At 38.6% G+C, this 14788-nt stretch overlaps 1 protein-coding gene across 6 annotated transcripts in view; it reads right to left on the minus strand.

Annotated features, from left to right (window-relative positions):
- Positions 1 to 14788, minus strand: part of SLC25A26 (solute carrier family 25 member 26) — a 128538-nt gene that overhangs the window by 29846 nt on the left and 83904 nt on the right. For 5 of the 6 annotated variants that reach the window (XM_055342694.1, XM_055342692.1, XM_055342693.1 and 2 more), the window contains one exon: positions 462 to 506. The exons of the other annotated variant lie outside the window; for it this stretch is intronic. In XM_055342694.1, the coding sequence (XP_055198669.1) occupies positions 462 to 506 (45 nt within the window). The remainder of the gene's footprint in view (positions 1 to 461; positions 507 to 14788) is intronic. 6 annotated transcript variants of the gene reach the window in all.

The following is a 14788-nucleotide window of genomic DNA, read 5'->3' on the forward strand; positions in this document are numbered from 1 at the left end:
CCATGGCCTCACTGCTCCCTCAGTTGCCAACCACTACATGTGAGTGGGGGAGGCCTCAGCCAGTGGAGGCCTATAGACACTCGGGGGCCTTGCTTTCTTTCCATTTACAAACACTGTTATTCCTTAACTTCTATACATATGCACACATGCACAGATGAAATAAAATTCAGCCAAGGAGAAAAAGAGTTGTTGCAAGAAGAAAGAAAGTAAAGCAAATTTTTTCCTTAACATCCGTGGGTTTCAGTTATGCCTGCTATACTCAGCTTCCACTACCACAGATATCAGAAAAAGATTAGAAGACTGAATTGGCATGTAAATCACATGCAGAAAGTATTTTCAATTACCAACAATTTTGAGTTTTTAAACTGCTAGTCAATATCATATTCTGCTACTCCATACTGAAAATGGTGGGTATTTATGATAGTCAGAGAGAAATTTTATATGAAAACTGGAAAACTTACTTTTAAGGACTCCCACATGGGAAACTGGACCAATGAGAAAGGAATCTGAAGAGGAAATAAAAAAATCAAAAAAATTAGGAAAGATCAGAGTTTGCCTAGCATTACTACATGAATCTATAACTATTATTTAGAAACCTTAGTTCATTTTTATTTTATTTATAAAATAAAGCTAAATTTATTAAAATTTAAAATTAAATTTATAGGTATGGTAGACATAGTTTTCAGAGAGTTAAGCTGTAACTGCCTTTAGAGCTCTGCTAACTTTCTGAGCCCAAGGGACAAAAAAATGATGATATAAAACCCTTTTGAAACAGAAAGAGAAGCACAATACAGAAATCTGGCTACCGAAATGACAAAATAAATATTTCCTAACACAACCAATAAAGACTTTAAAGACTTGACATTTTTCTGCTGAAGAGTTAGAGCTGTCTACTCCTTAGCAGGCCAAGTGTTTGAGCTTGAAACAGAAACAGGGAAGGGGAAGAGGGCGGGGGGTGGGGGTGAATGGGTGACAGGCACTGAGGTGGGCACTTGATGGGATGAGCACTGGGAGTTATTCTGTATGTTGGTAAATTGAACACCAATAAAAAATAAATTTATTAAAAAAAAGAAACAGAAACAGGGAGAGGGAGGAAGATGCAGAGGGAGGGGGAGAGAGGGAACAAGTGGGGGGGCAAAGGAGGGCGGGGAGCGGGGGAGGAGGTGGCAGTGAGGGGAGCAGGAAGACAGAGAAAAGGAGGGAAAGGGAAGGAGAGAAGAGGAGTGAAAAGGAAGAAAAGGAGGGGCAGGGAGGGAGGGAAGGACAGAGAGAGGGAGCGTAAGGAAGGGATGTCCAGGGGAGGCACAAGAATGAACAGAGCAGGTAGGAAAGAGAGGAGAGGAGACACATAGAGCCACTTACAAGAGGAAGCTGAGAAATAGGGACAGAGGAACAGAACAGCCAGTCTGACAGTGGGAAGGCTCAGCTTGTCAATGGTGCAGGAGTACAGGAGCACAAGTGGGCCTGAGGACTGGCTAGTCCCCAGAGTAGGCAGGGAGAGGAGTCATCTGCAGTAGCCCAATGTGATGCTGAGGACAACAGCACACTGACGGCAAGTGTCTGCAGTCAGGTGGTTAACACTAAGAACTAGAACTACCAAGCGCTTCTCATGTATCAGGTACTGTGCTAATAAGCACTTCCTGAGCTTTATTTCACTCCTCTCAACAACCCTGTATGGCAGTTAAGTATTATTACTACCTCCATGTTACAGATGAAGAGGAGGTTCAGGGAATCTGTGTAACTTGACTAAAGACGCCCTACGAAGCCCAGGCAATCTGACTCCAGAGCCCTTTGCTACTCTACCTAGAAGACATCTAAGTGCATTTATCTGCACATAAATTCACCCCCAGTAGAATCTGCTTTCAATGACATCTCCTAAAATTTGAAAACAGAACCACACCACCCTATTTCCTAAGACAAAAACACCCGAACTCCACTCAACACCACCCACTAGCCTCTGTGACACCCAGTCACTGCCCAAAAGGGCTGTGCTGGGATGATGCTGCTCTGAGCAGGCCATGGCCCCAGCATTGTTTTCTGTATTCAGCTCAGCTGTAAGTTAAGAGTAAAATATGGACTTTGAACATTATCAATATGCATATGGGTATGTGAGTGCTTGAAGTGTGTGTGTGTGCTAGAGACCACTACTTTGAAGGCATTAATGGATATTTACCTTCAAATGAATCAAGGGCATTCAATTACTCTGAAGGATCTACACTTAATCACAAATTAAAAGTCTAACATCATCTGTCTTACTCTGCTGGAGCGAATAATGGTCGCTCCATGTGAGAGTGGACATGGAGAAAAAAATCTGTCTTCCCTTCAGGCAGGAAGTGGTAAGAAGAAAAAAAATCAATGACAACAATCCAGTTTAGGCTGACAAAAAGAATCTCAGAGAAGTTTGCTGTCTTCATAATAGGCAGCATCCTACCCTGGATGTCAAAATTCCACAACAGGAGTGAAACGGAGTTTAGTTTTTTTGTCACCAAAACATGAAAGCAGTGACAAAAAATCTATTCTGAATCTAAAGTTCAATTATATTAGCTATTTAAACCCCCCAAACTGACTGTATAATAGTTTTCTTTTTTGAGGGAGGGAGTGGTTTAAGATTTTATTTATGTATTTGACAGAGAGAGTTGCGCGCACACAAGCAAAAGGCAGAGGGAGAGGGGAAAAGCAGGCTCCCCTCTGAGCAAGGAGCCTTATGTGGGGCTCAATCCCTGGGACTCCAAGATCAGGACCTGAGCCTAAGGCAGACGCTTACCTGACTGAGCCACCCAGGCACCCCTGTATAATAGTTTCCTAAAAGATTTTCTAAATTTCAAACAAATGCATAGCATGTAATAGAATATCCAAGAAGACTAAGAGGTACTAGGATTATAGATGATTTTCATTTTCTTCTTTGTACTCACCCCTCCCAGATGTAACTTTATCACATTTTAACAAGAATGTAAATATTTCATATTTATAAAATTAAAAAAAGGCCTTATAACTTATTTTAATGGTCCACAGAGGCATTTTTTACTTCTGGATTAAAATAACCTGGGTTGCCTGGGTGGCGCAGTTGGTTAAGCATCCGACTCCTGGTTTCAGATCAGGTCATGATCTCACAGTCCTGGGATCCAGCCCCACAGCAGAGTCTAGGGTCTATGCTCAGCAGGGAGTCTGCTGGAGATTCTGGCTCTCACTCTCCCTCTACCCTACGCTCCCCTGTCCCTGATGGTAGACACTCAGGTCTTCTTTCTCAAACAAATAAGTACATATTTAAAAATAAATAAGTAAAAATAAAAATAACCTGTAAAACTTCATTGTAGGATATCTACGCTTTTGGGATACTTAATGTATTAGAGTTTGAACCCTATAGATGAGCATTTTGCCCATTTTCCTTTACTAAAAGCTACTCATTAAATTGTTCCTTCAAGTTTAAAGAAGTAATTTAAAAATCACACAGTTGAAATGGCCAAACTATTCTATAGGGTATTTATCTTAAAAAGTGAGCCGACAGTAAACCCCAGCTTTACTCTCTAAAACGAGATTAACTGACAGTCTAAGGTAATTAAATGCACTGTAAATGCTTAAATAATTAAATTTATTTCTGGTTTCTGGTAGTGAAATATCCCTCTTAAGATAAACTCCTGATGTGTAAAAAATTTTTCAAATATTCTTCAAGTCAAAATTCTATTGAATGCTTTTTGTCATTTACAAGATGAAGAAACAATAATGAAAATGTGTTCCACACATGTGAAAGGAGTACTGCCAGCGAATACAGCTCCCGGGCTAAAACAAACCCTTTTCCCAACCTCCACAGAACATGGGTCTGACAAAGAGCTAGCTCCCTCCCCATGTCTGGTTTGGAGTTACAGAACAGTGATGTTTCTTCAAAATGTGGAATTTTAAACCCCAAACAGATGTAAGCTGTTATTCTAAAATGTTTTATAGATGAAGAAAATGAATAGCTGCACTCAGAGGTCTTATATTCCAAAACACAACATACTCATTTTATTGCACCAAAAGTTACAAAATGGCTCACTGTTGTGACCTTTTTAATGCCTCCATTTAAGATGTTGTGTTTGAATAAGGTTGTTACGACCCAGGGCACTAATAAGTTAGCAGCAGTAAACCCAGCTACCATCAAAGAGGCAGATGCAGAGGGGAAAAAAACCTGCTAAAATTCAGCATGGATTCCACTTAGTAATAAACACAGCAATAATGCTGTACAAGAGTACATGTGAGGATTTCATGTGAAGTAGATAAAATTAAATATAGGCGTGGTGAGCAGGGGAAGGAAGTGTTGGGCATTACTAATGAAATAAAGAATTTACAAAATTACATTATGAACATGATTTACCTCTCATTAACTACTGGACCAGAATCATCACTGAAGCCAATCAATGCTTTTTTTAACCCTGAGATCTTAAAACAAGTGTCTGTGACCTTATGGTCCTTAAAAAATAATGAAGTGATTTATAACAAACCCAGGGAATATAACGATACGATTTCTAAGGTTTTATTTATCTCTAAAATTCTATTTTTCAAAAAAAATTTCTATTTTTCAGTGGAAAAAATCACATTAGAATATCACCAGTTTTATTTTTTTTTAATTTTTTATTTATTTATGATAGTCACAGAGAGAGAGAGAGAGAGAGAGGCAGAGGCACAGGCAGAGGGAGAAGCAGGCTCCATGCACCGGGAACCTGATGTGGGATTCGATCCCGGGTCTCCAGGATCATGCCCTGGGCCAAAGGCAGGCACCAAACCGCTGCGCCACCCAGGGATCCCTATCACCAGTTTTAAAAAAGACTTGATGGTTAGCTGCAATGAACATACTACTACTATGAATGCTCTAGGAAGCTTAAGTTAAAAGCTATGATGAAAGCTATTGTACCTTGGCAGAAATAACCTAAAACTCTCTAGCAATAAGACAAAAAAAAAAAGGAAACTTTTTGCTATGACTTCAAATTAATAGGGGTTTGAAGTACAGCATGGAATTGGCAGGCCTGCCATGGATACCACACTGGGTCCGAGAACTGGCTCATTCCAATTTTCAAGGGATCCTACAAGTGACCCACAGAGATGTCTCCTTTTTGTTGCCTGACAGTGTCCAAATTTCTATGACTGATTTAGCGTTTTCCACTTTAATGTTGCAGCGGTAACAAAGCGATTCTCCTCTTAAATATGCTGTGCCTTTTTCCCATTCAATCCCAGAGGTAACAAAGGACAAAGCAAGTTGAAGACCTAAAAACCTTGTGCCTCTAAGTGACTATTGTTCCAAAATTTAAAATTAAACAAAAAAAAGGTGAGAAACATTCAAAGCTGGTCTGCTAGCATTTGACAGGACAGAAAAGAATTCTAACAGTCAATACACACTGATTTTTTCAATTTAACAACCAGAATTCACTCACTTACTCTCCATACATAGAGAACAGAACATCTACCTAATAAAGGAAATTAACCTAAAAGTAGGAAAAATCTAAATTGAATTATTCCTTAGGCTTTTAAGAGATGTTAAAAGTCGTTCCAAAATATCTTTCCAAAAAAAGCACAAAGTGGACAAAAGAGTATCAAAATCTAACACAAAAAAGGAGAAGTGTGTAAGTGGTTTGACTCTTAAGTAAATCTTTTAAGAACTCATCCAGGAGCTCTGAGAATATTACCAATCACTAACTCCCGTGTGCTGGGCACAGCAAGTCCTTGACAAATGTTAGCACTGAAGGTCCTGACTAGATTTTCTTTCTCTGCATTCTACAGAATTATCACAGTAATTGTGTCTGGGTGGAAGGTGCTCCTAGTATATCAACGTATGTGTGAGTGCGCCAGGCACAGAGCACCATTATGTAGACAAGATAACAACAATGTCAAATTAGTCCGTGGTCCACTATACTTCTGAAGTCCTAAAAACAAGTTTCACTGTTTTTACAAGTAAAAAGTGGTTTTGGCTCAGATCATGATCTCTCAGGTAGTGGGATCGGTCCTACATGAGGCTCCACACTCTGTTCAAAGATTATCTCCCTCTGCCCCTTCTTCTGCATGCATATCTGTTCCCTAGCTCTCTTTCTCAAAAATAAATAAATAAATCTTTAAAAATAAAATAAAAATCTAAATGATACTGTGGCAGAAATAAAAAAAATTTTTACCTAAAATTCATATGGATTCTCAAGAGACTCCAAATAGCCAGAAATTATTTTCTTTAAAAAGAAGAACAAAGTTAAGGTCTCATATTTCATGACTTCAAAACTTACTACAAAACCACAGTAAGCAAAATGATGTGGCAGTGGCATCAAGACATACACATCGATGCAACAGAGAGCCCAGAAATAAACACTTGCATAAATACAAATGGTCTTTAACAAACCATTCCAGGATTGTACATGGGGGAAAGGCAATCTCTTCAACAAATAATGCTAGAAAACCTGAATATTCACAAGCAAACAAATAAAGGTGGAGTCTTACACCATATATAAAAATTAACTCAAAATGGATCAAACATCTAAATGTAGGACCTACAACTATGAAACTCTAAAGAAGAAAACATAGGGCAAAGTGTTCATGACAGTGCATCTGCCAATGCTTTCTTGGATACAACACTAAAAGCACAGGCAACAACAGCAAAACAAGACAAATGGGACTACATCAGTATTTAAAACTTTTGTACACCAAAGTACATAATCACTAGATTGAAAAGACACACTATGGAATGGGAGAAAAGGTCTGCAAATCATGTATCTGACAAAAGGTTAAGATTCAGACTATATTAGGGGTCCCTGGGTGGCTCAGTGAGTTAAGCATCCAAATTTGGTTTCAGCTCAGGTCATGATCTCAGGGTTGTGAGATCAAGTCCTGCATTAGGCTCCATGCTCAGTGGGAGTCTGCTTGAGATTTTCTCTCTCTCTCTCTCCTGTCCCTTCCCCTGCTCAAGCCCTCTCTCTAAATAAAGAATATATTTTTAAAAACTTCTATAGCTCAACAGCAACAAAAACCTACCTTTTCAAATGGGCAAAGGATTTGGACAGACATTTCTTGTGAAAAGATATACAAACAGGCCACAACCATATGAAAAGATGTTCAGTATTATTCAACAAAATACTGTGTGTGTGTGTGTGTGTGTGTACACACATACATAAATATGAGCCTTAAAAACAAGGAAATTCTGATAAATGCTACAGAAGGAATGAATCCTGGGGACATTATACTAATTGAAATAAGCCAATCACAAAAAGACAAATACTGTATGATTCCACTTATGTGAGGAATCTAGAGTAGTGAAATTCATAGACACAGAAAGTAGGACAGTGGTTGCCAGGAGACAGAAGAGGGAGGGAGAAGGAAAGTTCTTATTCAATGGGTACATAGTTTTAGTTCTGCAAGATGAAAGGAGTTTTGGAGACCGGTTGCACAACAATGTGAAAATGCTTCATACAACTGAACTGTAAAAAATGTTTAAGATGATAAATGCTTTGTGTATTTTAACAAATTAAACTTTTAAAAAAATGTTTAAAGTTACTATTAATAAAAAGGCAAGCCACAGACTGAAAGAAAATATTCACAAAATAATCTGAAAAGGACTTCTTTTTAGAATATATAAAGAACTTTCAAACCTCATTAACTAAAAATAAAAGTGGGGGGGTAATCCAATTTTTAAATTACACACAAGACTTGCACACGCGCTTCACAAAGAAATACATATACAAATTGCTAACATAAGCACAGGAAAAGATATTCAACATCATTAGTCATCAGGGAAATGTTAATTAAAACACACTGAGAGAAAAGGCCACTGGTTCCCCAAAAGCTAAACACAGAATTACCGTATGACGCAGCATTCTGCTCCTAGGTATACAGCCAAAATAACTGAACACAGGGCCTCAAACAGATGCTTGTACATCAATCTTCACTGCAGCATCATTCACAATAAATCAAACAATCCAAGTGTCCACCAACAAATAAACTAAAAATTAAAATGGGTGCCACCCATACAATGGAGTATTATTGTGCCATAAAAAGGAATGAAGTTCTGACACCTGCTATAGCACGGAAGAACCATGAAAAACATCATACTAGGTGAAATAAGCCAGACACAAATGGGCAAATAATGTATTGTTCCACTTACATGAAATATCTAAAATAGGTAAATTCATAGAAACAGAAACCAGATTGGGGTTACCAGGGGCTGGGGGGAGAGGGCAGTGGGGAGTTCTTCTTCTAGGAGTACAGAGTTTCTGTCTGGGGGGGGGATGACAACATCTTGGGACCAGGCATTGGTGATCGAGAATGACACTAATGTGTACACTTAATGGTTAAAGTGACAAGTGTTAGGTTTTACCTATTTCACAGCATGATTTAAAAACTGTTTTTCAAAAAGCACACATTGACAAGGCACTGCACAACCACTAACAGGCTGACATCAGAAAGACTGAAAAAATCAAATAAGAGTAAGGATGGATAGCAATCACAACTCTATTTTGCTTGTAGGAACTTAAAACAGGACAACTGCATCCAAAGGATCACTGTTTGATCCAGAAATCCCACACCTAGGTATTTATTCAAGAGCAATGACAAAATATGTCAACGATTAAATTTGTCATGAATGTCATAGCAGCTTTAATCACAACAGTTACTGCCCATCAACAAAAGTAATGCTATATGTAGTGTGGTATAGTCCTACTGTAGAATAATGGCAATAAAGTGGCAAGAACTATTGACATTTGCTATCACATATAATGTCCCTCACACACGTTATGCTCAGCAAAAGAAGTCAGACATAAAGGGAGTTCATACTGTATGGTTGTTTTTACATCAATTTCTAAGAAAAGGCCACACTATCCCAGGTGGGCAGACTGCCTGGGATGGATTACTAGAGAATGCTCTAGGTTATGGAAATACTCAATATCATGATAGTGATGTGGATTACAGAAGTGTATCCATCCTTCAAAAGTATACATCTATCATTTGTGCATTTCAATGGATACAAATTTAATCTTCAAATGTACTATAAAACATACGACAGTAATCAAAGTCAAGAGTAGGAGGTGATACAGATGAGTAAAAATGGCCGAATATTGACACCTGCTGAGGCCTGGAGGGGAGCACTTAGGCTTCATTATACTATTCCATTTACCTTGTGTGTGTTTTAATTTTCCCATAACAAAAAAATGTGTATAGGTAAAGCAGAATTACATTCTCATCTAAAAATTCATACACAGAAGCCTAAAATGAAAAGGTCAAAGTGAGCTCCCTACCTCCATTTAACCAGTTAACTGACATTTGAGCCCAATACACTTAGTTTTGGTTTGGGTTTTTTCATTAAATGTCAGTATAGGAGTCCTAAAACTGGATTTTTCTCCTAACAATATCAAGAGATATTACCATATTCATTAATTATAAATCTGTCATTTCTGACCAATGCATAGTATTTCACAGTATTTATCCTCAATAAATTATTTCTATTTTTCTCAAAAAATTCTTTTTAATATTTCTAATATATAGCAGATCCTAGACATATCGCACAGATTATAAATATACTATTTCTGAACAAACTTATGACAAGGCTTAAAAGAGGAAGGCCCAACATTAACCCAATCATCCTTAAAAATGCCCAAGGTTAATATTCAAGTCTCTCAGAACACAAAGAAATTGTCTTTTAGGTTTCAAGTTTAATTTACCAAATCAATCAAAATGAAAAAAATAATAAAATCACACTGGCTTTTACACTGCAAGTGATTCTAACACACCATTCCACACTGACTCCTAGCAAATGTTCAACACTTGCATTAACACTTAATCCTGCACCAGAGGTCTGTAAACATTACTTACATGGTAGGATTATGGTATCAAGAATTATACCAACATAGGTATGACTGAGCAGAATGTAACTATGGGGTCACAAGTAGATATAACCTGTGGTCTTCCTAAAAAGATGAACTATTTTTGTCAGTTGGGGTTCTTAGGAAATAAAGTTAAAAATACTTTTAACAGTTTTCCATTTAGGGAAAGAAAAATTTTTTAAAATCTATCTTTAGGGCAGCCCGGGTGGCTCAGCAGTTTAGTGCCGCCTTCAGCCCAGGGTGTGATCGTGGAGACCCAGGATCAAGTCCCATGTCAGGCTCCTCGCATGAAGCCTGCTTCTCCCTCTGCCTCTGTCTCTGCCTCTCTCTCTCTCTCTCTGTCTCTCATGAATAAATAAATAAAATCTTTTAAAAAAATCTATATTTATATAAATATATACACATATGCCAATGCCTTCATTGATACATTTATTCTCACTGATTTCTTTAGTGAACTGTGGATCACTCAATTTCTACAATGATCACTCAGCAATTAGTGTGATTCTTGCTAATGAAACCTGAACTTATCTTCTGGTGTATAAGAAGCAAATGGAGAAATTAATTTTCAGTTCTTCAGAGTCATTTTCAAAATGTTAAGCCATGTTGACTTAAGCCTTCTAAGAAAACAGCCAGAGAGTAGTTGAAGGAGGTGCTTGAGACAGAAATTTCACAACAAGAATTCCTGTCAAGATGTTAGAACTCTGGCACAGGGTCAGGAAAACAGATGCTTTCAGTTGGAATTTGCATGCAACTTTAATCCTTCACAAAACATAATCAGGTTGTTCTTCGTATTTTTTTCTGCAGCTGGGAAAGGCATTCGCATGTATAGTCACTTGGCTTTCCCACTTATGACTCCATGCCTCCCTTTCAGCCAGCACGGCTTAGCTCCTTACTCAGAAAACAAAAAAGAGGGGTGAGGAAAAAGTTGTAACCCACCCCTCAAGAAGTCCTACAAGAGAAAGGAAATTATTTTGCTTATTATTCTACCAACTATCCTTGTTAACTGAGGCACATGCTTATTTATCCAGGTCTTCCCCATATCTGAATCAATCTATTTTTTTGGTAATAAAGACGTTCTAACTGATGGTTTCCCAAATTCTAAAAAATACAAATAAAATAAATAAATAAAATTTAAAAGACCAGCCAAGAGCAATAAACATCTCATCTAATATTTGAATCATCTGTATACCTGCATCCTTTGGGCATTTATGCAGAATTACAACTTGAAAAGAATCATAAAAAAGAATAAAAAGAGATTTGCATAGTGGTTAGGCCATGCGAGTGGCTCACTTGCTCCCTCACTGCCTCCCCCACTTAGCTATCTTCCTCTCTCAGGACAGTCCCCAACTCTAGCCTCCCCTAGAATAATGTAGTAGTAGTAAAGGCATATTTGAAAGCAGTTCCATGAACATAAAATGACAACAAGGAGGCTGAGCAGTAGTGTGGCAATGATCAGTTTACAAAATGGTCAGAAGAAAGGAGGGGCTGCAGAGCAGAAGAGAAGAGAGGACAGTAGCTTGTTAAGGACTATAAGGGAGAAATGTCTGCCTTACTCCTCACTGCATCCCAGGGCTTGGCAGAACAGAGTGCTCAGGAGCACCTGGATGGCTCAGTTGGTTAGTATCTGCCTTTGGCTCAGGTCATGATACCAGGGTCCTGGGATCAAGCCCCACATCAGGCTCCTCACTCAGAGGGAAGTCACCTTCTCCCTCTGCCTCTCCCCTGCTCATTCTCTCTCAAATAAATGAAATCTTAAAAAAAAAAGAAAGAAAAGAAAAAGAACAGAGTGCTCAGTAACTATCACATAAGTGAAAGGAGGAAAAGCAAAGGAATGGAAGAAGAGAAGGTAGGTAATAAGGCCGGTGCAAAATTAGAGTAGAATCCAGTTCTTTTGGCTCATAGTTCAATGAATATTCTTTCCATTTATCAACTATTGATCTACAAATATTTGTTAGAACAATGTGCCAAGAGCTGATCAATAAGGGGGAAAAAGTATCAATCAAGATGCAAAAAGATAAAATATAAAAATAGACCCCATTCATTCCATCTGTTGATTAAGTCAAAAGTCAGATACATACGCATATATACACATCCCAGGAAATAAAAGCTTTGCAGAGCCACTCCATAAATGTAACCCCAATGAACTCTTATTTACTTCTCATAGAACACAGCATTCAAGCACTGGTAGTAAGAACTACAAATAATCTTCTTTGTACCATTAAAGAGAAGCCACGCTTCCAAAAGGGTAACTTTGGATGGAGTTTAGGGCATTAGATAAATGAGTGTAATAAACTGCCACAAGGCACTGCCCCCAGTTTTCTGATTTCTTTATCCTCAGTTTTGCTACATGGGCTGAGTCCTATTATATAATTGTAAACACTCCTCACAGGTAGTGTTTGACTATAACCATAATACTACTTTATGCATGTCAGCCAATTAAGAGAATATTTAGGAGAGACAGAAAATAAACTGTAGGGTTTGATACAGATTTTTTTTAAATGACAGATAAAAATAAATGTTACCCAATTAAAGGAGAAAGAAGAAATTATCAGTTAGCTATCAGCCAGATTTTATCAGTTAGCCGTGATGCATTACCAAAATGACCCTCAAATCCCAGTGGCATACATCAAACTCATTTTTCCCATTCACATTACATATGTCACCTGTAAGTTGGCTATGGCTGCCTTGAGGCTGTAGCTTTTGCTCCATGTGTCTTATGATTCTAAGACCCAATTAGAGGGAACAAACCATATCTGAGACATGCCATTCTCAAGGCAAAAGGTAGAAACTGAGAGGAGGTTGTCATATCTGTTCAGAACTAGAATACGTTGCTTCCACATATGTTCCATTTATTAAAACAAGTCACAATGCCAAGCCTGACTATGGGAGAGGGAGACACTGCAAATCACTTGACAACAGGAAGGGAAGTATAATTGATCCTTTTACAAGGAAAGAAGCGGAGTGGAGAACTATAATATAATTTATCCCACAGACCTTCCAATTTCCCATCTAATGCTTTTATCCTTACTGTTGGTAAGCCTAGGCCAAAGCATACATCCATAATCATTAAGAGAATGATAAAATGAAAATCCAGGGCCAAAAATGATTCCAGGAAGATGATGATGTGAAGTTAATACACCCCCACTTTCTGTGTTGTGACTCCCACTACAGTTTTCAATCCCTGTGCTGCGACAGGTATAGGCCTGATGCCTGTAGGTTGCTAAATGGATTTGAAGGCTTAAGTTCTGAGTATAGAGAAAGAGACTGGAATATGTGTCTCTAATTTTTCTAGGAGCTGAGCAAGTACCTGGAGTCTAGCCTTTCGGAACTTTGGAACAACTACTCTAAACTACTGGCTCTAGAAAAAGCCTGGTTTGAGGAGATCTGATGACCCTTGGGTAGGGGGCAAGGTCTCCCTGAATCATTTGTGACCAAGACCAGAACTGGGCCCTTATGAGCTGACAGGGAAAATATGACAACACATAACATTGAGCATCTGGAAAGACAGTTACCAGTCATGGCAAAGGGAGCAACCCCACAACTGAAAAGAGCTCTGTGAAGAGTAAGAGGCCAATAATGGCCAGAAAAATAATAAGCTAACTAAGGGAGATTTAATTACAGCAGACAGAAGTCTTCCTGCATCTAAAAGCACTAATTTCCTAAATAAACCATACAGATGATTAAAAGAAAGAAAGAGGGGATCCCTGGGTGGCTCAGTGGTTTAGCACCTGCCTTCAGCCCAGGGCGTGATCCTGGGGACCCAGGATCGAGTCCTGCATCAGGCTCCCTGCACGGATCCTGCTTCTCCCTCTGCCTGTGTCTCTGCCTCTCTCTGTGTCTCTCATGAATAAATAAGTAAAATCTTTAAAAAAGAAAAAAAAAGAAAGAAAGAGGGGATCTCTGGGTGGCGCAGCAGTTTAGCGACCTGGAGACCCGGGATCGAGCCATGTCGTCGGACTCCTGGTGCATGGAGCCTGCTTCTCCCTCTGCCTGTGTCTCTGCCTCTCTCTCTCTCTCTCTCTCTCTCTCTCTCTCTCTGTGTGTGTGTGTGTGACTATCATAAATAAATTAAAATTAAAAAAAAAGAAAGAATGGATCATGGCAAAAGTCCAAATTTGTGGTATGAAAGATCAAATGGAAAAAAAGCTCAAAGCAACAAAAGAGAAATCATGATAGAAGAGATAAGAGAATTGGAGGACAGAACTAATGAGATGAACAGCAGTTCCAGCAAAAGAAAGATGAACAGATAGTAGTAAGGCAATAATAAAACACATACCAGAAGAGAATTTCCTTGGCCCAAAGACATCAATCTGCAGATTAAAAGACCTCACTTTATTTTAGACATAGACCTAGGCATAACTTAGTAAGTGCCTTAACTCTGAGAGAAAAAAATTTACAAGCCTGCAGGTGGAAAGAACATATTCCTTACAGAAGGGAAAGCTTAGAGAGCTACCAGACTTTCCCACCTGCAACATCAGAAGCTAGAGCAGTGGTCCTAACAAGTATTGAGAGAAAAATGGATACCAAACCCTACACCTGGCACCTGGCAGGAAAACAGTATGGAAACTCAAAAATGTGCAGGGAAAAGGGGAAATATATTTTTTAAAGATTTTATTTATTTATTCATGAGAGACAGACAGAGAGAGAGAGAGAGAGAGAGAGAGGCAGAGACACAGGCAGAGGGAGAAGCAGGCTCCACGCAGGGAGCCTGATGCAGGACTCAATCCCTGGACTCCAGGATCATGTCCTGGGCTGAAGGCAGGCGCTAAACTGCTGAGCCACACAGGGATCCTCAAAAAGGGGAAATAAAAGGTAATCATTAATGGAATAGAAATGTATAGTAGAAATTCCAAAGTAACAAAAATTAAAAATCCAAAATAACTTAAACCAGCAAAAATAAGAAAAGAGCTAAGAAGCCACAAGTTAAAACATATAACAAATAAAGCAAGTTAAAAGAAAAACTATTT

Source organism: Nyctereutes procyonoides, unplaced genomic scaffold (genome assembly GCF_905146905.1).
Source record: "Nyctereutes procyonoides isolate TBG_1078 unplaced genomic scaffold, NYPRO_anot_genome, whole genome shotgun sequence".
Taxonomy (NCBI): Eukaryota; Metazoa; Chordata; class Mammalia; order Carnivora; family Canidae; genus Nyctereutes; species Nyctereutes procyonoides.